The following is a 25,587-nucleotide window of genomic DNA, read 5'->3' as shown; positions in this document are numbered from 1 at the left end:
GTGGGCGGGGAGACGCCGGCCCTGTTGCGCATGCGCGGCTGCCCCTCCCCCGCGGGGAGGGCGGGTCTCGCCCCTGCTTCCGGGCGGCGCGGCGGCGGGAGGCGCGTGTCCTGCGGTCGGGGCGGCGCGGCCGTGGGGGTCTCTTCCCGGGGCTCCCCCTCCGCGCGCCCGGTGACCTCCCCTGTCCCCGCGGGCCCCCACCGGGTGCCGGGCCTGTGCGCAGTCCCAGCTTCCTGCGGGGCGGAGCCAGTGCCCGCTGTCCCCAAGCCCCGCGTCCCCGGGTCCGTCCTGAGACCCAGGCCCTGAGGGCGGCCTGGCCCCCGTGTCAGGGTCCAGCGCGCGGCCGGCGCTAGTGTTCTGGGTCCTTGTTGAAACGCGCATCGTCTCCGGGGCCGTGAGCCGTGTCCGCACAGCGCCCGGTGGGGGAGGAGCCCGAGCAGCCCGAGGCCGAGGCGGAGATGGCGACCGCCCAGGTGAGGGTGCGTCCGGCCGGGGCTGGGCCCGCGTTTCCCCCTGAGCTGCTCTGCTTTTAGACCTGACACTCGGTTACTTCTCTGTTTCTTACATCTTGCCTTCCAAGTGTGCCCACCTGCTCTGAAAACTCTTTAAAAAATGCAACTCAGGCTTAGGTGTGTACGGACCAAGGGTCGGCCACCCCAAGGTGTGCCATTTGGGACATGCAGATTATTTTCAGTTGCCAAACCACCCTAGCACAAAAGACTCAGGAAGAATCTTTGACCTCCTACCCCAAAACTGGGTGAAAACAGTTTAGCTGGAGGCATCACTCCCGGAGGAGCGCTGTCACATAACTGTATATAATGTAACTTGGGAGGGATGCGGATGAGTCCGGTGATGAGCCAAATAATCTGGTTAAAACTTCATTTCTGCCATTTCCTGCCTTTTGGCAAAATAGTTTAATGAAAGAAGAGAATATGCTTCTCCTTAAACGTAATTTTTGGGGGCTTTCTTGCATTGATTTATGAAAAGCTGTTAGAATATTTGGTAAATGTTCAGCAAGTAATTATTGAATGCTCACCAAGGATTGTTTCCATTCTTTGTATTAGAACCTGCAATTGCCACCAAACTCAGAGTCTTCTGAGGAATCTTTTCTTGTAGTTCTGTGTCTTTGTTACTCAAAAATAGAGTCTTGGCCCTGTGCTTCGTCCTTGATAAAAGTGCAGACTCTGAGCCCCAGAGCTCCTGAATGAGTAGTTCCATTTTAAGAGGATCTGCAATTCCCTGTAGTGAAATTCTGAATTTGTAAGAATGAGTTAGCATGAGAATGGCCATCTTAAAGGCTGAAAAGCCATTTTCTGAGTACCTGACTCAGGAAAGGAGGAACTGGGTAAGGCTTGATAAACAGATTTTGAAGAATAAGTTAATCATAGACACCGGGTTGTGGGTAACTGCGACCCTTGGTCAGCTAATCACGCATACCGGGTTATGGGCGGTAGCGACTCTGGTCAGCTTATGTTGCTGAACCACCCTAACATTTGAGGAGTGGTCTTATCTTGCTTTTGTTTAACCCCTGGGATGTGGCACAAGCCAAAAATTATGGAAAATTACTGTGAGTGCTTTTTGAAAATGCCATATAAACCCCTGGCTTTGAGTGAGTGCTCTGGGTCCTTGTGGAAACCCGCTGCGTTGGGCAGACACTTGGACCCCAGCTAGCTGGAAATAAACCTCGCTGTGTGACTTGCCTTATCGTGAGTGTCTTCTGTCTATTTGAGAGGTGGTCTGCTCCGGACCCTAACATAATTCACTGCTGGAATGTAAGAAGTTCGTTTGTAACTTACATACACTTTCCATTTAAGATATATATACACAAGTAATTTTGTAGCCTGTAAACATAGCACTCAAAACTGTATGCCTGTGTGGGTACCTGTAATGTGTAATTGATCTTAAAGAAACAGCATTTGCAGTGGTTTTGTGGTCATAGGTCATCTTCCCTGAGATTCAGACAATATGGCAAGAGCATCTTACTGTGCTGGGAATGGAGAATATTGGAACTAAGTTGACGCTCTGCATGGAGCCTGTGTCTCTTTATTGCATGCAGGGTCCCCTGGCTTTGAGGACAAATATCAGTCACTGAGAGCTGACGGGATGGCTGCCCTGCCATGGGTGTGGCACTAGGAATGATCTTCTTGTCCCAAGCTCTCCTTGGAATCATGCGGGATGTCTCTCTTTACCAAGATCTCTTCTGCCCTGTTAGTGGGGCAGGGTAGAGTGCACAGATTTGACTCTCGGGCACCTGGTTGGAGCCAACTCCTTGGTCATTGTCTAAATCTGAGAACTCCAGACAGTGGCAGCTTTTGGGTTAGGACATTTCCCCAAAGACGTTGGAAATAGACTTCTTTTCTGTGATGATCATAGTGTGGCCAGGGCTGTGTCCATTGAAAGCACCTGCCTCCTGAGTGTTTCCCAGGCCATCACCCATCAGCCCTGGGACCCCCAAGTGCGCGGAGCTGAAGGGGAATGCCCCGGGGTGCATGGGCCCCTCCAGCATCCTGTGCTGGATTCTGTCCGTGCTGATCCACGCCATTTTCCCTGTTGGCGTGACCGGCAAGTGGATCAGCACGAGCATCACCAGGAAATGAGAGTGTGGGCGCTGCTCTGTTGGACTGAAGGGCAAGATCGGAGTCTCCCTGTTTACAGCATTGCTGCCACACTAGACGTTGTGTGTGTGGGGCTCGTGCTCTGGGCCAGAGGCTCCGTTGTTCTCACCCTGTACAGAGGCTGCCACATGTTCACAGGACAAATATCCCCTGCAGATCTTCCCCCGAGTCCAGAGCCACCGGGAGCATCCTTGCTCTGCCGAGGAAATCTGTAGCTTTTTACTCTAATTCTGTCATCGCTCACATACGCTGGGCTCTATTTAGTCATCCCGTCGGGTGATGGTGAACATGTCTGCACTCTTTGCTCTGTTTTTTCCATGTCAGCCCCTTTGTGCTCGTGACCTGCAACTCTAGTGTATCCTGGTTCCGCTTTACCTGAATAAGGAGTAAAAAAACACTCTCATCTTATCAGAAACATGAATATTGCATGTGTTTTCACAATATCCAGTTGTTGACTCATTATGAGGCAGGGCTGGGATGTGGGACAAGCATCAGGATTAATTTTTCCTGTGTATGATGAAAAATGCTGGGATACAAACAGTATAGTAAGAACAGGAGAGACTCCATCCTAAGGCTGAGATTCCACTTTAAAAACTAAGAAATTAGGAAGTGAGATTCCTAACACATTTTATGGTCATCAGCCGATAACTGACCTCAGGCAGGGTGGACATTCCTAACTGATCAGTCCCCACTGCTTGAGGGGAGCCACCGTCTTGGGGAAGAACAGGATCAAGAAATCCCTGTGTTAAGTTTATCTTAGAGTATCTAGAGGACAGGCTGTGGCTGGTGACATATGTCTCTCACTGGAGAGAGACATCGTGAGACCACATGTCAAAAATGTTTAAAATTACATGGAATGAATTTTTAACTTCCTACTTTAACTCTTACATTTTATTGTGTGTCTTGAGAGTCTAATTGAATGTAGTCAAAACAATTGATTTTCACAGGAATGTTCAAGTTTATGTGTGTCTAGAATAACAATAAATATTTGGGATTGGATGTATTAACTCACTGTGTGCTCTTCACAACACTGTTCTATTTCCTCATTTTGTTTTCTGTGTTAAGTTTTTAGATTATTGTTCAATCTATTTTTGGATTGTTAGGGTCCGGGCTTCCGAGGCTTCTCTAGAGAACAAACTACACAGGCATAGAGATGTAAATTCAAGCAAAGTCTTTATTCAGCCAGCTAGCTGGGGTCCAAGTCAGCCCGTCGCAGCGGGTCTCAACAAGGACCCCGAGCACTCAGAGCCAAGGGTTTATATAGCAATTTCAAAGCACTTAACTCATAGTAATTTTCTACAACTATACATTATTCTTGCAAGACATACATCCTGGGGTTAAGCAAGGGCAGGGTAAGACTACTCCTCAATGGTTAGGGAGGTTCTGCACGATAAGCTTGGTATGTAAGATTAACTGAGCAAGGGTCACAGCTGCCCATCACCCGGTGCTCATGATTAACTTGTTTTTCAAGGCCTTACCCAGTTCTAGTTTTTCTTTCTAAGTCACATACTCAGAAAATGGCTTCTAGGCCTTTAAGATGGCTATGCTTATGCTAACTTATTTCTATTCTTACAGGATGTTGTATTTTCTGTACCTCAAAGGTCTTAACCTAGATGCTGCTGCATACTTTGAGAAACTGATCACAGTGTGGAGTTATTTAGCACTTTTCACGATGCCTTGATAATATAAGAGAATAATTACATCTATTCACATCCCTCCAAATATTTTTTTAATTGCTGACATGTATTTAAGAAATGAATTTCTATGCATCAGTGGTCATCCGTGGAGGACTAGGCAATTCCACAGACCGAACTGCCTCTACACAATTCCTTTTCAAATAATGGGAGAGTGCTGGGCAGACAGCTCCTCCCAGTCACTGTCCTTAGGGTGGCTGATGTTGTGACCCGGAACATCTAAATCTCTTACCCCTTTTCCAGTTCATATAAATGGAATCATAACATGAACCCTGCTATTTTGATTTCTGACATGTATTGTTTGTGATTTATTGGTGGTGGTGGTGGTGGTTGAATCTCACTGTGAAGTCATGCAGTTGAGTCACGCTGATGAAGCACATGTGAGTGATTTTCTGTTTGGCCCTGTTGGGAGCAGCGCTGGTTTGCAAGTGCTGCAATGTGTGTCGACTTGGTAGCACTTTCCCTTTGATCTATGCCCAGTCGTGGTGATGTTGGTTCTGAGGTTTACATCTGTTCAGCTTTAAGAGACAATTTTCCAAAAATGTGTGTGTTTGTTTCACACCCGGCAGCAGGTGATGATATTCTTGGTTTACTTGCCTCCTCGTCCCCCGGTGATGTTCTCTGTCATTCCTGTTGTAGCATCAGGTGACTGTGCAGGGGTCCCTGGTGGTGGCTTTATTTGCATTTGCTTGATGAGTAAGGAACGTGAGCAGCCTTTCCCATGTCTATTAACCACTGGGTAAACCCTTCTTCTGAAGTGTCTGTTCATTTATTTTACCATTTTTTCCTAGTTATGCTGCCTGTCTTCCCCTTGTGATTTACAGGAGACACTCACATATGCAGACTGTGAGTCTATTCCTGGTGCCCGTTCCACCGCTCCGCCATCTGTCCAGCTAATACCTGTCTAGGTGCCTTTTGATGAGCACCAACTCTTAATCATAGGATCAATTTGTCATTTCTTCTTTATGGTTAAGGTGCTTTGTTCTTTTGAAGAAGTCTTTTCCCATGCTAAGGCGACCCCATGTCCTTGCCTGGCCGGCTCCTGCCGGAGACCCTCAGCCTGCCCGTCAAGGGCCGGAGCAAGAGCCCTCTAAGCTTTCACAGTTCTCTCGGTTGGTTTCCAAAAGTTAGTCCAGGAATAAAGTGAAGATATTTTCATCACACCTTAACTTGAAACTCCAGTGGAAATAGTATCAACACATAACAATAAAAGTGAAGTGATTCTGGTGAGGAAGACAAAAGCTTCAAGAGGGAAACCATAATACCTGTTTGATGGTTCACAAGTTTATGACCCACCAAAGGAAATAGGCAATAATAAAACAAGTGGAGGTAGTCAGTTTTTTGTTTTGAGCATTGTATGCATAACCAGCCATTTGCATTAAAACTAATGTGAGATGGAATCTATCCTGGGTGGACGGTGAGGGTGGTTTTCCACAAGGTGTGGTCCCAGCGGGTTCTTCTTTCCATTTATTTGTATTTCCTCATATTTTACAAGTGTGTGATGTAAGGTACTATTAGCAAGACTCTGAGTCAAATACTCTTCTTTCCATTTATATTTCCTCATCTTTTTTTTTTTTTTTTTTTTTTTACCAAGTTATCATTGATACACACTCTTAGGAAGGTTTCACAAGAAAAACAATGTGGATACTACATTCACCCTTATTATTGAGTCCTACCCCCCCCCATTATCCCATTGCAGTCACTGCCCATCAGTGTAGTAAGATGCCACAGAGTCCCTATTTGTCTTCTCTGAGCCACACTGTCTTCCCCGTGACCCCCACACCATGTGCACCAATCATGATACCCCACAGTCTCCTTCTCCCACCCTCCCACCCCTCCCCTTTGGTAACCGCTAGTTCCTTCTTGGGTTCTGTGAGTCTGCTGCTATTTTGTTCCTTCAGTTTTGCTTTGTTGTTATACTCCACAAATGAGGAAAATCAATTGGTATTTGTCTTTCTCTGCCTGGCTTATTTCACTGAGCATAATACCCTCTAGCTCCATCCATGTTGTTGCAAATGGTAGGATTTGTTTCTTTCTTATGGCTGAGTAGTATTCCATTGTGTATATGTACCACCTTTTCTTTATCCATTCATCTACTGATGGAGGCTTAGGTTGCTTCCATATCTTTTCTATTGTAAATAGTGCTGCAGTAAACATAGGGGCACATATGTCTTTTTGAATCTGAGAAGTCGATTCTTTGGGTAAATTCCTAGAATTGGAATACCTGGGTCAAATGGTATTTCTGTTAGTTTTTTGAGGAACCTCCATATTGCTTTCCACAATGGTTGAACTAGCTTACATTCCCCCCAGCAGTGTAGGAGGGTTCCCCTTTCTCCACATCCTCGCCAGCATTTGTTGTTCCTGCTCTTTCTGTGTTCACCATCCTAACTGGTGTGAGGTGATAACTCATTGTGGTTTTAATTTGCATTTCCCTGATGATTAGTGATGTGGAGCATCTTTTCATGTGTCTGTTGGCCATCTGAATTTCTTCTTTGGAGAGCTGTCTGTTCATATCCTCTACCCATTTTTTAATCGGGTTATTTGCTTTTTGGGTGTTGAGGCGTGTGAGTTCTTTATATATTTTGGATGTTAACCCCTTGTCAGATATGTCATTTACAAATATATCCTCCCATACTGTAGGGTGCCTTTTTGTTGTGCTGATGGTGTCCTTTGCTGTGCAGAAGCTTTTCAGTTTGATGTAGTCCCATTTGTTCATTTTTGCTCTTGTTTGCCTTGCCCTAAGAGATGCATTCAGGAAAAAGTTGCTCATGTTTATATACAAGTGATTTTTGCCTATGTTTTCTTCTAAGAGTTTTATGGTTTCGTGACTTACATTCAGATCTTTGCTCCATTTCGAGTTTACTTTTCTGTATGGGGTTAGACAGTGATCCAGTTTCATTCTCTTGCTTTGTGTCGTCTGTTTTTTCCAACACCAGTTGTTGAAGAGACTGTCATTTCCCCATTATATATCCATGGCTCCTTTATCATATATTAATTGATCATATACAGTTGGGTTTATATCTGGACTCTCTAGTCTTTTCCATTGGTCTCTGGGTCTGTTCTTGTGCCAGTAACAAATTGTCTTGATTACTGTGGCTTTGTAGTAGAGCTTGAAGTTGGGGAGCGTAATCCCCCCAGCTTTATTCTTCCCTCTCAGAATTGCTTTGGCTATTTGGGGTCTTTGTGGTTCCATATGAATTTTAGAACTATTTGTTCTAGTTTGTTGAAGAATACTGTTGTTATTTTGATAGGGATTGCATTGAATCTGTAGATTGCTTTAGGCAGGATGGCCATTTTGACAATATTAATTTTTCCTATCCATTAGCACGGGATGTGTTTCCATTTATTGGTATCTTCTTTAATTTCTCTCATGAGTGTTTTGTAGTTTTCAGAGTATAGGTCTTCCCTTCTTGGTTCATTTATTCCTAGGTATTTTATTGTTTTTGATGCAATTGTGAATGGAATTGTTTTCCTGATTTCTCTTTCTTCTAGTTCATCATTAGTGTATAGGAATCAACAGATTTCTGTGCATTAATTTTGTATCCTGCAACTTTGCTGAATTCAGATATTAGATCTAGTAGTTTTGGAGTGGATTCTTTAGGGTGTTTTTATGTACAGTATCATGTCATCTGCAAACACGGACAGTTTAACTTCTTCCTTGCCAGTCTGGATGCCTTTTGTTTCTTTGTGTTGTCTAATTGCCATGGCTAGGACCTCCAGAACTATTGAATAAAAGCGGGGAGAGTGGGCTGTTTCCTCATCTTTTACAAGTACATGATTTAAGGTACTTAGTATGACTCTGAGTCAAATATTCTAACATTTATTCTCTCTCAAATATCACATCAAGTTGCATGTTTTGTACTCCCTGCATTTTTGTAGCTGATGAATCAACTAATTGGTGTTTCTCCTGATGCCTGTGTTCCAAATGTTCCCATCTAAGTGATATTTAGACATGTTTGGTCTAAGAGGTTAGATCAATTTTCTTTTAAAAGCTGTTTTAATCTATGCCCCTTCTATTCTTACATTAGTTTCATATTCACATGAAAAATTTCCCATTATGTTATAAATAGCAGTAACTAAGAACAGATTTGAAGTTCAGGAAATAGAAATAAAGACCAAAGCCCGTTCACTGAGCCCTTGTCCTTCTCTCTTCGGGGCAGCACATTCTGAGGTGACATTCCAGAATTCTTCATGTTCCCCAACACATCTCCCTGGACATCACAGGAGGCAGCCTGGTGTGGAGGCCACGGATACTCTGGGGGCATGGGGGCAGGGATGCAACTTGGAATCCTAATGCGGTCACTGCCTGTTTGATATTTGCCAATTGGTTATTATTTGCCTCTGTTCCCATATCTGTAAAATGAGTATTGTGTTTTGAGTCCAAACAACAGGATGAAAATGTGTTAAAATTAGTAAAGCATCTAGTGCAGTGCTTGGAATTTTCAAGCATTATGCAAATGCTATTTATAGAGTCTTAAAACTAATTTTTGGCTTCCTTAACCTAAATACTACTAATTCCCTGTGTCATTGCATGTTGCAGGCCATTTCAGAGATGTTTCCACAGGATGACTTTCTGCATCATCTCAGCTGTACCAAATTTTAGTACTGCCTCAGTACAGGAATGTACTAAAGTGTTATTGAATTTGCTCCCCATTTATTGGTCATTGGCACTTTTCATGTTATTTGCAATCACAAACACACCTGGAGCAGATGATAATTGACTTAATGTCTCTGCCTGTTCATGTGAGGCTTGATCAAGATATCCTGACATGGTCACTATACACTCATATTGTCTCTGAAGTGTCAGTTCTGTAAATGTGAAAAATTTGAACAAATCAGTTCAAATGCGACAAGTATGTAGGTAAATATTACACTTGTAGAGTATGTTCATGTAGTTTTATACATGATGGTATATGATAATCCCAGGCTGCATAAAAGGGGAACATACTACTCAACCCAATGCAAATTGTTCACTTGGAGATCCAGCTGGCATGGGTAAGGGGGCCATTAATAGTGGAGACTTTGATTCCTTAAAATATTTGGTAATAAAATACGTACTATTTTCAGTGGAAAATATTTTAAATATTTTAAAATTCTGCACTATACCCAGAAAACTATTGCTAATGGTGAACCCTTCGGATGGCTTCTTTAGAGGGAGAAGCAAGGAAAAAAGAATACTTAAAATGTGTGTCTTTGCTTCATTTTCTTACAAAAAATCAAGTGATGTGTTCCAGAGATGTTGCAATAAATAAAGATTTTCATCATACCACTTTCAGGGCATAGAAGTTCAAAACATAAGTAGAACTTGGTAGAGGGCAATGCAGACATTTATTTCCATCACTGAGCATCAGGCACCATGAACATCTGTCAGACCCACCATGGTCACTGTCTGGGGTCTGGCATCCCCAAAGAGGGAAGAAGAGGCTGTGAATGTCTCTCCTGAAATCTCAGCTGCAGCCCTGTACTCTATTCAGTGTAATGGATTTTCATGGGTATTTTGTATATGTAAGATTGTTGCATCATGAGCTAAAATTTTTAGAAAGCCGGTAGTGAACCATGAGCCATCTGTGAGTGAAGAAACGGTGGGAATGTGTTTGTGGCTTCCACTGTTTTCTTTATCCATCCCCATCCCCACCCACCCATCAGGTGACATGTTTCCCACCTCTGTCAACCTATATCTCCTTGACTACCTGGCCAGACCCCCTAGATAGCCATATTGCCACCGCACCACCAGCCTATTCCCTTTTGTCGTAATCCCTCAAAGAAGTCTGTCCAGTCATTCCAAGAATTTAGTCCGATACTCCTTCACCCCCATCTCCATGCCAGCCGTCCTCTTTGCCTCTGTCTGATCCCCCTTTCAGTGACTGTGGTCCCATCACGTTGTCCTTGACATTGCCAGCCCTCAGCCACTGAGCAGGCCTTATCCTCTCTGCATTCATGACTTCCCAAGCCTGTAATCCCAGCCCATGTTCTGGGGTCCGTTACCCCACAGAAGCCCACAGAAGTCCCCCGCCCGATCTCCCTACCCGTGTCCGTTTGCCCTCCAAGCTCTGTTTCCTCCTCGCCTCTTCCCCTGCTGAGGACCACAGTCAGCCCTCGGGGTGTGCAGAGAAGGCAGCCACACCCCTTACCATCTGGGAACTTCTGACAGAGCAAATGGTGAAATGGCTGAATACAGGATGTGGGGTCGGTGAGGAAGGGCTGGTGTCCGGGGGTCTGGCTTCCTCGGGGCCAGTTCCCTTTCCTGTCCTCGTGTGTTTGATGTTGCTCCCCGTTGGTCCATCTATAGACAAAAGGGATTCTATGTTTATATGACTTTTTTTTTTTTTTTTACAATTGAAAGGATAAAGTAGGTTCTAGTATAATTGTCCCAGAAAACCCTACAGTTTTAGTTAAATTACTTGTTTTATATTATAAAATATATATGAAATGTATTAGATTGAAACTATATGAACTCTGGGAGTTGACTTCTGTTGGGTAGGCTTAGGAAAGGGAAATGTTAGTGGTGAGAACATTAAGATCAACTTCCTTACCAAATTCAAGTACACTACAGTCTTACCTGTAGTCACCATGCTGTACATTAGTTACCAGATCCTGTCTGCAGAACTGAAACTTTGAAACATGACCAGCATCTCCCCATTTCCACCATCGCCCACCCCTGGCAATTACCACTGTCCTCTTTGCTTTTAAGAGTGGGACATTTTCCATTTAGGTGTATTTGGGATCATGCAGTATTTGTTCTGTGTCTGGCTCATTTCACTTAGGATGATGTCATCTGGCTTCATCTGTGCTGTCACCTGAAGAAGGAATTTCCTTTTTAAGGGCTTGAATATTCCGTTCTCTCTCCTTGTCTCTCTCCATGTATATCACATTTTTAAATCCATTCATCCTAATCAATCAGTAGGGAAATGATAGATACTGCCTCTTATTTTGTAGAATGTCTTTTTAAAAAATAACACCGGATGGGAGTGAGAATGTGGATAAATTTAAATCCTCATAAATTGCTGATGGGAATGTATAACGTAGCAGCTCGGGAAACCATTGAACAGTTTCTTACAGTTTTAAGCAGTTACCGCCTTTTTATAAAGAAAAGTAAAGAGAATGAAAAATCCCTCCGAATTGTTAGCCAATCTCCATTGTGTGCTTCGCTCCATTCAAATGTAGCTCTTGTCCTACAGAGGCATTAAAGACAGTTGATGGGGGAGAAAGGCAGAAGGAGGGGCCCAGAATCTACCTCCTCAGGGGAATTGTGGGGCCCTTGGTACCAACCCCCAGGGTACTGAGAGTGCATCTCACATCACGTCCCTGAGCGTCCAGCTCCCTGCACCATAACCGCATCGTGGCCACAAGCTAGATACTCAGTGGACACCACAGGGGTGTAGAATCTTCTGTTGTTCCCCTAACACAGGCATGCCCAGACACTGTGCCTCCCCTGCCTTGTGTAAGCTGTAAATGGCAAGTAAAGGAAGAGATGTTCAAGAACACCGAGTGGCGGTCCTTATGGGGGACCAGCAGTCCTGTGTTAAGATAAGATGGTCAGTGCAAGGGGCTCAGGGGAGTGGGGTCTGCATCTCCAGCCCAGTGCTGCTGGGAATGGGCCTGGGCTGGGCAACACCTACACCAGCTGGGCGGGCCTTTCTGGGTCCACATTTCAAACCTGCACAACCATAATGAATTTGGGGGGAACAGCCTCTGGGATCTGTGTGCACCTTAACCTGCGGCAGGATTGCTTAGCTTCAGAGTTCCCTGTTCCCATTAACATCAGGACCAGTTGTAGGAAACATCACCTGTGCCCCAGCATAGATCCTGTCTGTGGGTCTCGGTGGAAGCAGATGTGGTCTAATGAGGGGCTCCAGGTGTTCCCAAGGGGAAGCGAGGTGGAACCCATGGACTCCTGGAGAATTTAGAAGGGAGTGCTGTTCATGGCAGGAAAAGGCAGGTTCTGCTCCCCAGGAGCTGCAAGGGGCAGGTCAGTGCAGCCCACACCCCCATCAGCCGTAGGAGAGGTGAGGTGAGTGGGAGGGGAGGTCCCCGAGGACAGGGAGGGAGGAGCTCAGGGGCTGGTCTCCGGCAGGGCTCCTCGCCCCCACTTTGCTTCTGAGCCCAAGGACACAAAAGGCGGCCTTCTCAGCATTTCCTGATCCTTCTTTCTGTGGGTGGGTGGAAGTAGCCGAAGAGGCTCTGCTGGTGCCTTTCTGGGCATACTCTCCAGACAGGTGTGACTTCTCCACATGATATAATACTGCCCGAGACAGAAGCCCAGAGCGGGAGGAGGGAGAAATGGCAGCTCCCCAAGGAAGTGTGTCCCAGGGAGCTGTGTCCTTTTCTCTTGACCTATCATTCATTTAGAACTTAAGACGTTTAATTCTCTCTGTCCCATTGTCTTGCCAGTGGGTTTCAGCCCCGGGCAAGTTCGCTATGGATTCAATGTGACCAAAAAAATTGACATCAGAACGCTCTTTGGGATGAAAGGGTTTATTACCCAGCTTGTTCTCCCAGGGGTAGGCTGAGCACTAGCATCTCTGCCTCCAGTAGGCCGAGCTCTCTGTATAGCACAATAATGGCTATTGCCTAAGGTGTGGAAGCGGTAGCCTAGCAACAGGCCAGTTGCATCATCAGGTGGTTTAAGTTCAGTGAGGATCCTAGCCATGGGAACTCCAACTTCCCCATATCCATATTCCTCTGTAATGATGTATTTTCAGCTACTTTTGTTTCTTGTGTGCTTATGACAGTAAGGTGAGCTCTGCAGGGTGCCTCTGTTCCCGTAGGGCATGAGCAACGGTCACCTTGCGTTACTGTCCTGCAAGTATTTGAAGAATTTCCCTTGTCAGATCAAGGGGAAGAAGGTGTTGAATCAGACATTCCCAGGGAGGATGGGATCAGAGCCTGGGGTGTCAGCGGAGGCGGAGAAGTTGCAACTTTAGATCCCATCTACATGCTCCATCTCTCGGTAGACCAGGTTAAAGAAACAATAAACAGGGTGGGTATGTGGCCCAGAATAACTCAGAAAGTTCTGTGACAAAGCCTTGATTTCAGAGCGAATCCTAATGAAAGACTTGCTTTAGAGATTACAGGACATTGAAGGCCAATAAAAGTGCTGTTTTCTCTTAATTGGATTCAAATTGCAATAGATCCCCCCTCCCCGCCACAGTATCACAGCAGTGATGTGTGATGTGACCTGTGGGCCTCAAGCAGCCAGTAGCAAGGTTTGCTATTAGGGCAGATGTTCTCGTCTGTCCACCTGGCTCGGGGGCTCTGGGCCAGATCCTACCGTTAGTAATTTCTGGTTATCATTCAGGACCTCAGAGGGGTTTGCTGAGAGATGTTCACACTCCACCTCATTTAGTCTAGGAACTCCCTTCTCAGATTCCCATTGCTTTATTTTGCTTTGTAAAATGAAGGGGGTCTCCTTTGTTCCCTGGAGATACTTGCTTTTCAAAGTGGAGGCAGCCTCAGGTATGAAAGTTTGCATTTCATTTCCCACTCCAGTCACGGGTCTACTGCTCCTTGTTACTTTTTGAATTGTCAGAGAGAACAAGAACCATATACTTAATATATGTATTAGTGTCTTAAAATTCTAAAACATAACTTGGCACCTATGATAAGTGTAGCAAAAAATGTCAAGGAGATACACTTAAACAGTAGCTTTGGCTGCTGCTTTTCTGGGCGGTTTTTATCATGTGTGTGGGTTTCCATAGTGTATTTAAAAGGTGGGAAAAGCATCCATCCATGCATGATTATTATTTTTTTCAATTGAAAATATTTCTTATTTTCTGACAATAAAATTTTCAATTATATTAGTTTTAACATGTTTACTTTTAATACATGGATGTGTGTGCAAAATGTAAAAGTCCCCAGATCAGGTGTGTGCTGTTTGGTTCATTTGTTTCTATTCCTGTACTCAGTTTAGGAAATGACTATGAACCACATTTCAGGGTGTCTAGACTGTCAAATCTGTATATTCTTCTTGATAAATTCTAAGTTATTTAAGTGGGTAAAAACCCAAGCTCTACCATTTACTGGATGTTTAACAAAATATTCTCATAAATGAGAGAAGAGTATTTTTCTCATGGATTATTTTTGTGTATTATGCATAAATTCATGAAAAGCTGTTAGAGAAATATCTAGCATACAGTAAATGTTCTAAATGGATTGCGGGTGCCCTTCTTGCTATGATCTAAGAGACTGCGTTTGCCATAAAATGGTTAGTTCAAAGTCACCCATGAATATTTTCCCGTGGTATTTCACTGCTCTGTAATTAAAACATGTGGCCCCTGGAGGGAGAGTCCTTAGCCATCACTGGTAAGCCTGCTGGAAATGCAGAAACTCAGGACCCACCCGGAAACACCTGACTCATCTGCATTTTAAAGTGAGATCTTTAGAGATCAGGATATCTTCATTGTTCTACATACTAAATTTTGATAGGTACACTTCTAACACACCATGACTTTACCTTTGAGAAATATACACAACTTTACAGGTAAGCTATACATTTAGCACTTAAAAATATACATGCCTGTATGGATTCCTCAATTATGTATTTTATCTCCCATATAATTACAGTGTTTATACTGGTTTTATGGATTTACATCATCCTATTTCCTCAACATTAAAGGATCATTATAGACTATTGTTTGTGTTAAAAATGCTTCAGGTCACTCATACAAGCCCAAACCAGTTATCTTACCTTTCACTCTCATTTTGAGTCATACTATGAACTGTGTTCATAGCCACTTGGCATGTTATTTGTGTTCCTTTGTTATTTTTTTTTACATTTCAGGGACTGTTGACCTTCGGGGACGTGGCCGTCCGGTTCTCCCAGGAGGAGTGGGAATGCCTGGCGCCTGCCCAGCGGGCCTTGTACAGGAGCGTGATGCAGGAGAACTACAGCAACCTGGTCTCTGTGGGTGAGGATTAGAGCTCCTTTCCAGAATTCCTGATCCAAATTTAAAGATTTTCTTTTCTTTTCTTTTTTTTGGTATCATTAATCTACAATTACATGAAGAACATTATGTTTACTAGGCTTCCCCCTTCACCAAGTCTCCCCCACATACCCCTTCACAGTCACTGTCCATCAGCGTAGTAAGATGCTGTAAAATCACTACTTCTCTGTTGCACAGCTCTCCTGGTGCCCCCCCCACAACATTATACATGCTAATCATAAGGCCCCCTTTCTTCTTCCCCTCCCTTCTACCTCCCTTTCCACCCATCCTCCCCAGTCCCTTTCCCTTTGGTAACTGTTAGTCCATTCTTGGGTTCTGTGATTCTGCTGCTGTTTTGTTCCTTCAGTTTTCCTTTGTTCTTATACTCCACAGATGAGTGAAATCATTTGATACTTGTCTTTCTCCGCCTGGCTTATTTCACTGAGCATAATACCCTCTAGCTCCATCCATGTCGTTGCAAATGGTAGGATTTGTTTTCTTCTTACGGCTGAATAATATTCCATTGTGTATATGTACCACATCTTTTTTATCCATTCATCTACTGTTGGACACTTAGGTTCCTTCCATTTCTTGGCTGTTGTAAATAGTGCTGCCATAAACATAGTGGTGCATCTGTCTTTTTCGAACTGGGCTGCTGCATTCTTAGGGTAAATTCCTAGAAGTGGGATTCCTGGGTCAAATGGTATTTCTAAAGCTTTTATTTTCTTAGTTGATGGAATGGCTCCCGTAAACTTCAGCTTTGTATGAAAGTGTGTCAGATCCTTGAATTCAAGGGGAAAATTGGGGGTTTGTTGCTGTAGAGACAATTTTCCTGATGTATTTTGACTTAAACCTCCCCCCTCTGCAGCAACCTCGTCCTTCAGCCTAGGTTCGTGGTACTTCCTGAGTTCAGGGGCGTAAAGTATGTTCACCCCATGTTCAGTCCTGAACTCCACACTGACGGAGAAGCCGCAGAGAAAACTGAGAAAGAACAAGGTCTTATCTGGGGTCTTGGAATTGCCACTTGGGGAGCACAGATGGAGCAGCAACCAGAATAAGTGTTGCCCCTATGCAGGGAAGCAAGGAATTTGTACGAGAAAAGAGTGGGTGGTGGGTATTTCATGACCTGGATGGGGGAAGACAAGGACATAAGAGCTACCTACTGCCCCTGAGAGGCTGAGCCGCTTCACTAATGCCTTGTTGACTAATGTACTGGCGCCTCCAAGGGAAGCTAGTCACGGAGTCCCTGATAGCTACCCCATTTCTGTAACGTGCATTCCAACAGTTCATTTTTGTGGTCCCTGTTTGTTCAACAAGGTGCCTTGTTATTTATGAGCAGTAACTTGTAAAACTTCTGTTTCTGGCCTAGTTCAAAGGGTCCCGTTGACCACTGTGTCCCGGGTAGTCAGCTCACCTTGTGCTTAGAGGTCGGTGCAGCTTTCGTGCTCTGCTTCCTCCTCCCCCCACCCTGTGGTCCCTGGCAACTACCAGTCTCTTTCAGGTTTTTAAAAAATATTCCACATCATGTAAGTGCCATCTCGTGGTATTTGTTTCTCTCTGGCTTAGTTCGCTTCACATAAAGACCTCAAGAGTTATCCACATGGTCACAAATGGCAGGCTTCCTCCTTGATGACTGACTAGGATTCCATTGTGTGTGTGCACGTGCGTGTGGAGGTGCGTCTCATTTCATGTATCTGTTGGTGGACCCTTGGCTTGTTTCCATGTCTTGGTTAATGTAAACAGTGCAGTGAATATGTGGAGTCAGATATTTCTTTGCAGTCCAGATCTTATCACCTTCAGATACACACCCAGAAGTGGAATTGCTGGATTATATGGCAGTTGTGTTTTTACTTTGTTAAGAGTGCTCCTAACTCTTTTCCAGAGTGACTGCTGCTGTTGACATCCCTGCGGCACTACATGGGCTTGCTTCTTTTATTGGCGCCTCGCTAGTCCTTGTGTCTCTTTGATAGTAGCCATGGGGACAGGTATGAAGAGTTACTACACTGTGGTTTGGACGTACATTACCCTGATGAGTAGCAGTGTTGAACCTCCTTCCATGTGTGTTGGTCATTCGAAATCCCTCTTGGGAAAAGGTCTATATGGGTCTTTTGCCCATTTTTTAACCAGATTTTTTTCCTATAGGCTTACATGAAATCCTGTGTTTTTAATATTAACCCCTTATCAGATATGTGGCCTGACAATGTTTCCTTACACACTCTAGGTTGCCTGTTCATTTTATTGTTTCTTTAGCTGTTGGGTTGCTTTTGATTTACCAGTCTGACGTGGTCCTACTTGTCAGTTTCTGAAGCTTGTGTTTTCTGGTGCCATATCTGAAAAATCATTGCCAAGATCAATATCAAAGAACTTTCTCCAAATCTTTTCTTCCAGGAGTTACATGGTTTCAAGTCTAAATTTAAGTCTTCAATACATGTCAGGGAAAATTTTTTTTATGAGTAGGTTAAAATAGGTCTTCAGTTGCATTCTTTTACATGTGAATATCCAGTTTTCCTTGTGACATTTATTGAAGAGATTCTTTTTTCTTCATTGAGTATTTTGCATCCCTTATCAAATATTAGTTGAGTGTCTCCACACAGCCTTATGTTTGGGCCTCAGTTCAGTTCCATTAACATGTATGTGCTTTCCAGTTTTGAGAAATTCACATGCATCACTGTTCATTTAAGGTGTACAGAAGGATGGTTTTATTGACATATTGTGAAATGATTAGCACATGTTAGGTAACATCTATCTTTAATATATTTAATAAAAAGAAAAGAATAAAGAAGGAAAAAAAATTTCCTTCAGTGATGACCACTCTCAGGATTTCCCCTCTTAACTCTCCTAGCATTGAGCAATGTGAGCTGTAGACCTCATGCTATATGTTTCTTAGTTCTCATTTATCTTACAACTGCCAAGTTTTTAACTTCTGTCCACCTTCTCCCAGTTCCCTCTGCCACTATCCTTTGTCTCCAGTCACCACTAGTGTCTTTTTTCTGTGAGTTTGTTTTCAATTTCACAGGTAAGTGAGATTATATAGCATTTGTGTTTCTCCAGCAGTTATATATATATGTGCCTTCAAGGTCCACCCATAATATCGTAAATGTTAGGATTTCCTTTTTTTTAATAGCTGAATAGTACTCCTCTTTATATATGTATCGCAACTTCTTCATCAATACATCTGTTGATGGACATTTAGATTTTTTTCATGTGTATTGAAAATAATGCTGCTATTAACATGGGATGTTGCTGATATTTACAAATTAGTTTCTCATTTGTATATTTTCCCAGAAGTGGAATTGTTCGTTGATAATGTAGTTCTTTTAAATTTTTAAGAATCCTTCCAATTTTTTCCATAATAGCCATAAGAGTTTACAATCCCACCAGCAGTGAACAGGAGTTCCCTTTTTTCATATCTATACCAGGCTGTTAGCTCTTGTCTGTTTGATGATGGCCATTCTAACAGGCTTGGCGTGCTGTCTCATTGTGGTGTTAATCTGCATTTCCCTATCATTGGTGATGTTCAGCATCTTTCTTTTAATTGCTGGCCTTTTTTAAATCTCTGGAGAAATGTCTGTTCAGGTCTTTTGCCTGTTTTTTATTGGGTCATTTCTCTTTTTGCTATTGAGTTGTATGGGTTCTTTATATATTTTGGATATTGACCCCTTATCAGACAGAATGTTTGCTAGTAGTTTTTCTCATTCCATAGGTTGTCTTTTCACTTTGTTGGTGATTTCTTTTGCCATGGAGGTGCTTTTTTGTGGGATGTAGTCTCATTTGTTTAATTTTGCTGTTGTGGCTTGTGCTTTAGGTGTCATATCCAAAACATAGCCAAAATCCGTGTCAAGGAGCTTCTTTCCTTTGTTTTGTTACAGGAGTCATAGTCTCAGACCTTTTATTTAAGTCTTAAATCCATTTCAAGTTCATTTTTGGGAATGGGGTAAGGTCTTGGACTAGTTTAGTTCTTTTATGTATGAATATCCAAGTAGACAGCAACATTTATTAAAGATTATCTTCATTGAATATTCCTGGCACCCTTATCAAATAGTAGTTGATCCAGCATGGTTCCATTTGTATCTGGGCTCTGGATTCTGGTTCATCAGTCTGTCTGTCTGTCCCTGCCGGTACCATACTGATCTGGTAACTAGCTTTATCATACACCTTGAAATCAGAGTGTGGTGACTCCTGTTTAGTTTTTCTTTCTCAGGATTTCTTTGGCTATTTGGGGTCTTTTGTGGGTTCTCATAAATTTTAGGATTGTCTTTTCTAATTACAGAAATGATCCTGGAATCTCCATAGTGATTGCCTTGAGTATGTAGATGGTGTTTGGACGTATTGACATTTTTAAAGTATTAATCCTTCCAGTCCATGAACATAGGATACTATTCCATTTACTTTTGTCTTTGATTTATTTCATCAATTGTCATATTATGGTTTTCAGAAAAGAAATCTTTGGCCTCCTCAGTTCAATTTATTCCTATGTATTTTATTATTTTTGATGCTGTTATTAATGGGATCAGTTTATTTCCTTTTCAGAAATACAGTGTTTCACACTTCTTTAGTATAGTGTTTGTGTGTGTGTGTGTGTGTGTGTGTTGGCCTTACAGGAAAGGGTTTATAAATAATCCCTCTGCTTAAGTTTCAGAAGATTGTAGGGAGAATGGGTGTTAATTTTTCTGTCAGTATTTGATAGGATTATCAGGTGAAGCCATGCCCAATTGAAAAGGAGTCTCTTGGGAAGTTATGGGATGCTGTTTTTAATCTCTTTTCTGGTATATTCATGTATTTATGTCTTCAAGATTCAGTCTTAGTTCTTTGTTTTTGGAATTTTATTATTTGTTTTAATTATCCAATTTTTTGGCATATAGTTTTTCTAAAAAAACTCCAGTGTCCATTTTTATTTTGCCTCAGTTGTGTTGTCTCATCTTTAACCTCTGATTTTGGTTGAGTCTTCTCCAGTTTATTTTTGTTAATTTATATAAGGATTCTCAGTATTGATTTTTTTTTTCAAGAAGCCACTGCCAGATTCATTATTTTTTCTTCCTACTGATTTTCTATTTTCCATTTCATTTATTTCTGCCTAACGTTGTTTATTTATTGTGGTGAATTTGAACTTAGTTGTTTTTTTCTAGTTTCTGATGTGTAGAATTAGGTTGTTGATTTGAGATATTTCTCATTGTTTAATATAAGCACTCATTGATATAAATTTCCCTGTTTCATATTGGTTTCTCTCTATCCCGTATGTTTTAGTATGTTGTGTCTGCTTTCATTTGTGTCAAGATGTGCTCTAATTTTCTTTGCCTATGTCATCTCTGAACATTGGTGGTGTAAGAGCATGCAGTTTACTTCCTGCAGTACTATGGACTCCCCCATTTCTTTCTGATATTGTTTCTACTTTCAGTCTATCATGGTCAGAAATGATACTACTGTTTTTTATAATTTGAAGTTTCTACCTCTCTATCCCCTTCCCCTATTTCACCCATACTCGTGCCCCTCACGTCCCACAAAAGATACCAGTACTCCATCGTCTCTGTTTTTGTGTCTACTTCTTATGTTTTGTTTCTTCCATCACACATATATGTGAAGTCCTAAGGTAACTGTCTTTCAAATGTATGGCTTACTAGTTAGCATAATGCACTCTTTGTCTATCTGTGTTGTTGCAAATGGCAAGATTACCTTCATTTTCATAACTGAGTGATCTATTCCATTATAAATATACCACGTCATTATCCACTCATTTATTGTTGGATATAGGTAGCTCTCATGTCTTGGTTATTGTAAATGATGCTGCAATAAACCAACAGGTCCATGTATCTTTTCAAGTTGTTTATTTTATTCTCTTTTGCAGATTCCAAGTAGTGGAATTGATGTTCATGAAGTGTTTCCTGCCTTTAGTTTTTTGAGAAATCTCTGTACTGCTTTCTGTTGTGGCTACACCAATTTGCTCTCCCACCAGAAGTGTAGGAGGTTCCCTTCTACTACATCCTCAACACCACTTATTATGTCTTGTATCTTTGATATTAGCCATTCTGACTGGAGTGAGGTGACAGCCCTGATGATTAGTGAAGTTGAGCATCTTTACATATGTCTGTTGGCCATCTGCGTGTCTTTTTTGGAAAACAGTCTATTCAGATCCTTTGGCCAGTCTCTAGTTGGATTACTTCTTTTTTTTGTTCTTGACTTGAATGAGTTCATTCTGTATTTTGGATATTAGGCCCATAGGAGATAAATTATTTGCAAATTCATAATCCTGCCCAGTACATTTTCTTTTAATTTTATTGACTTTTTTTGTTTACTCTTCAGAACCTTTTAATAATCCCACTTTCTTACTTTTTTTAATTTCGTTTCTCTTGCCAATAGAAGATATATCCAGAAAACACATTAGTCATGTTTATAATGAACAGTTAACTGCCCTGTTCTCTTTTTGGAGTTGTATGGTTTCAAGTCATATATTTGAGCCTTTTATAATCCAGTTTATTCTTTTGAATAGTATAAAACAGTGATGTCAGTTCATTCTTTTGCATGTACTGTCCAGGTTTCACAACACCATTTACTGAAGAAATTGTGTCTTCCCCATTGTATATCTTGCTTCTTCTGTATATTAACCCAGCGTGTAAGTGCCACACACAGGACGCAAGTAGAGCGCAGGAGTACAGCCAGTGAGCGCTGTGATGGCTCGGCTTGGCGGCCGAGGGAAGGTGCGCTACAGTGGTGAGCATCTGGTCGCGTCCGTGTGTGTCAGGCCGCTCTGTTGTGCATCTGACATCAGTGCAATACTGCATATGAATTATACTTTAGTGACAATACCCAAAAGAGACATGTTACTTTTTGTAAGATGTGTATTTTTCTAAAATTACTTAGACTTAATTTGTGGGCTGATGTATCATCTGTCCTCCATCACGTGCCATTTGACATCGAGAGGACTGTTTTTTGTGCTCTTTGGTGAGGTTCTGCATCTTTATTATATCTAATTACCCTCTTTTGTTCTTCAGTCCTCTTGTCTCCTTATTGATCTTCCTCCAGGTGTTCTACCCAATATTGAAAGTGGGATATTGAATTTTCATTATTATTTTGTTCCTGTTTGCTTAATTCAGTCACTATTTGTTTCCTTTGTGTAGACGCTCCGATACTGGATGCAGAACGACTTACACCTCGGATACTTCCCTGTGACTGTCTCATTGATCGTTACGTGATGGCTGTCACTGTCCTGTGATAGTGTTTTGCAAAGTCAGTTTTAACCGAAATGGCCACTCTTCCAACCTCATGGTTACCTTTTGTATTGATTATCATTTTACATCTTTTTCTAGATCTACAGTGAGTCTTGCATAGATAACATGTATTTGGACCTTGTCTTCTTAATCCACACAGCCTCTCTTCCTCTTTTCTGTGGGATTTTAGCCCCTTGAAACTTAATTAATGAAGGGGAGGCAAACGTGCTCGTTGCCTTTCTGTAAACTTACTCTGTGTGTGTTCTGGGCTTCTTTTCCATGTTGTCTGCCTTTGCTTCCCTTGTGTATAGGGATTTTTTCTACCGTCATACTTTTTTTCCTGTCCCATTTCTATTTGAGCATTTTCCATGTGTTTTTTCTTGGGTATTACATAACATATTTTAAGTATATAGCAATCTCTTAAAAAATAGTAATAATTTCAGGTAGCAAAAGTATTCCGATATGCATGCTGCCCAACACCTAATAGTAGCAATGGCACATTGTATCTTCTTGCAAATGCATTAAGTGATTCATGAGTATTAAACTTGATGCCAGTATTGGAAGTATTTGCTGCTTAAATATAATGATATTACAAGTGTCAATATGTGTGCATGTATTTACCATCAGCAGAGTGACTTTAAAATTGAACTACATTATACAATGTTACTTCCTTCAGGTGTAGAACAGTTGTGTAGATTACTAAATGTTCAGTGAAATATATGTACAGTACAAATTTTTATAAGATTTATAAAGTATGTTTGACTGATTCTTATGGGGTAATTTGATATTTTTATATATTTCAGCACTTTCTTCTCATTATAAAAAAGGATTGTTACTCCAGCAAGCCATAAAAGACTCATTCCGAAGAGTGCTCCTGGGAAGATGTGGGAGCTGTGACCCTGGGGACTCACACCTGAGGACACACAGTGACGGTGAGGCTGAGCGTGGAGGGCAGGACGGCCATCACGGAGGAGTGCAGAGCCACGGGAGGAGCCCCCGGGACAAGCCCCTCCCCGTCTATGGGGACCCGCAGCCTGGGGTGACTCGGGACAAAATCCAGTGCAAGTCAGTTACTGTTGCAGAAGAACGTGTTTCTGTGAGTAAATGTCATCATCCAGTTTTGAAATACAACTTTGCTCAGAAGGAAATCTTGGAAAACCTTAAAACTGAGGAGGGCCATGGTGCAAGTAATAGTTTCAATCATTTTAATCACAGCAGTGCATTAGATACACATTCCTGTACTTCTGAGGACCAAAGCTGTAATGAAGAAAAAATGTGTAAGTACATTGAATTTGAAAAATCCTTGACCATGGATTCATTATTCTTCCATGAGCAAGTAATTCCTGCTCATGCTAAAACTTGCAATTTTAATAACTATCAGAGAGACTATATTCGCCCATCCTTACTTAATGAATGTCATTGTATAGACAGTGAAAAAGAACCTTATGTGTACGGTAAAGCTAAGCAGGCCTTTAGGAAGGGCTCTCTATTAAATAATCGTCAAGATAGTTACATTCAAGAGAGAACATGTCGATCTACAGAACCTGGAAAACAGTGGAACAGAGGATCAGTACATAGAGATCAGAGAACTCAGATTCCAGAAAACCATTACCCACGTAACAAATGTGGGCAAGTGTTCAAGGAGTGGTCAGACTTTATTCTGCAGCAGTGTATCCACATTGGAGAGAAGTCTTACAAATATAAAGAATGTGGCAAAACTTTTAAACATTTCTCAAAAATGATTAAACATGAGAGTATTTGCACTGGTGAGAAAAGTTGCAAATGTAAAGAATGTGGGAAAGGCTTTCTTCAGTCTTCCCAACTAAAAAGTCACAAGAGGGTCCCTACTGGAAAGCGGTCATATAAATGTAAAGAGTGCAGCAAGTCCTTCACTAGATCCTCGTATCTTCAGGTGCACGAGAAAGTTCATACAGGAGAGAAGCCTTACAGATGTAAAGAATGTGGAAATGCCTTTAGGTGGTCCTCAAACCTTACTCGGCATCAGAGAATTCACTCGAGGCAAAAACTATACCAATGTAGAGAATGTTGCAAATCCTTTACTTCTTTTTCACGTCTTAATGTGCATGAGAGAATTCATAGTGGAGAGAAGCCTTATAAGTGTAAGGAATGCGGAAAAACCTTTAAGTGGGACTCACACCTTAATCAACATAAGATGATTCATTCTGGACAAAAACCTTACAAATGTACAGAATGCAGCAAATCCTTTTCTTGTTCCTCAAGTCTTAGTGTGCACCGGAGAACTCATACAGGAGAGAGACCGTACAAGTGTAAGGAATGTGGCAGAACCTTTCAGCAGAGCTCACACCTTACTCGGCATCAGAGAATTCATTCTGGACAGAAACCTTACAAATGTAAAGTATGCAGAAAATCCTTCAGTTGTTCTTCAATTCTTACTATGCATGAGAGAATTCATACGGGAGAAAAACCTTACAAGTGTAAAGAATGTGGCAGAGCCTTTAACTGGAACTCACAATGTAATCGACATCAGAGAACTCATTCTGGGCAGAAACCTTATAAATGTAATGAATGCGGCAAATACTTTAGTTCTTCCTCATATCTTAAAGTGCACCAGAGAATTCATACAGCAGTGAAACCTTTCCAATGTAAAGAATGTGGCAAAGCCTTTACTTATTCCTCAAGGCTTAAGGTGCATGAGGGAATCCATACTGGAGAGAAGCCTTACAAGTGTAACGAATGTGGAAAAGCCTTTAGGTGGGATTCACACCTTAATGAACATCAGAGAATTCATTCTGGACAGAGGCCTTTCAGATGTAATGAATGCAGCAAATCCTTCAGAAGTTCCTCAAATCTTTATGTGCACCAGAGAATTCATACTGGGGAGAAGCCTTACAGTTGTAAAGAATGCAGTAAAGCCTTTGTACAGGTCTCCCACCTTGCTAAACATCAGAGAATTCATTCTGGACAGAAACCTTACAAATGTAAGGAATGAAGCATATCCTTTACTTGTTCCTCACATCTTACTGTGCATCAGGGAAATCATACAAGGTAGAAACCTTAGAAGTGTAAACAATATGCTAGCTTTTATGCAGACTTTACAGATCACCAAAAATCACAGAATGCATTGTGGACAGAAATCATACAAATGTAATGACTGCAGCAAATGTTTTTAATT

General features: G+C 42.0%; 1 protein-coding gene across 2 annotated transcripts; it reads left to right on the top strand.

The window, feature by feature from the left end:
* The first annotated feature begins 50 nt into the window (after positions 1 to 50).
* LOC108385285 (zinc finger protein 701-like) lies at positions 51 to 25,587 on the top strand. Of its 2 annotated transcripts, XM_073226426.1 has the most exons (4): positions 51 to 479; positions 15,090 to 15,216; positions 22,344 to 22,452; positions 23,237 to 23,374. In XM_073226426.1, exons 1-3 carry the CDS (start codon positions 459 to 461, stop codon positions 22,436 to 22,438), a joined length of 243 nt encoding a protein of 80 aa, XP_073082527.1. In that variant the 5' UTR covers positions 51 to 458; the 3' UTR covers positions 22,439 to 22,452; positions 23,237 to 23,374. The 2 variants fall into 2 exon arrangements, with proteins under 2 accessions (XP_073082527.1, XP_036881861.2); XM_037025966.2 differs by lacking the exon at positions 22,344 to 22,452 and having other exon boundaries at positions 58 to 479; positions 23,237 to 25,587.

The sequence above is a fragment of the Manis javanica genome, chromosome 17, assembly GCF_040802235.1.
Source record: "Manis javanica isolate MJ-LG chromosome 17, MJ_LKY, whole genome shotgun sequence".
Taxonomy (NCBI): domain Eukaryota; kingdom Metazoa; phylum Chordata; class Mammalia; order Pholidota; family Manidae; genus Manis; species Manis javanica.
The sequence above is the reverse complement of the archived record's forward strand: the minus strand, read 5'-3'. Positions and strand labels throughout refer to the sequence as shown.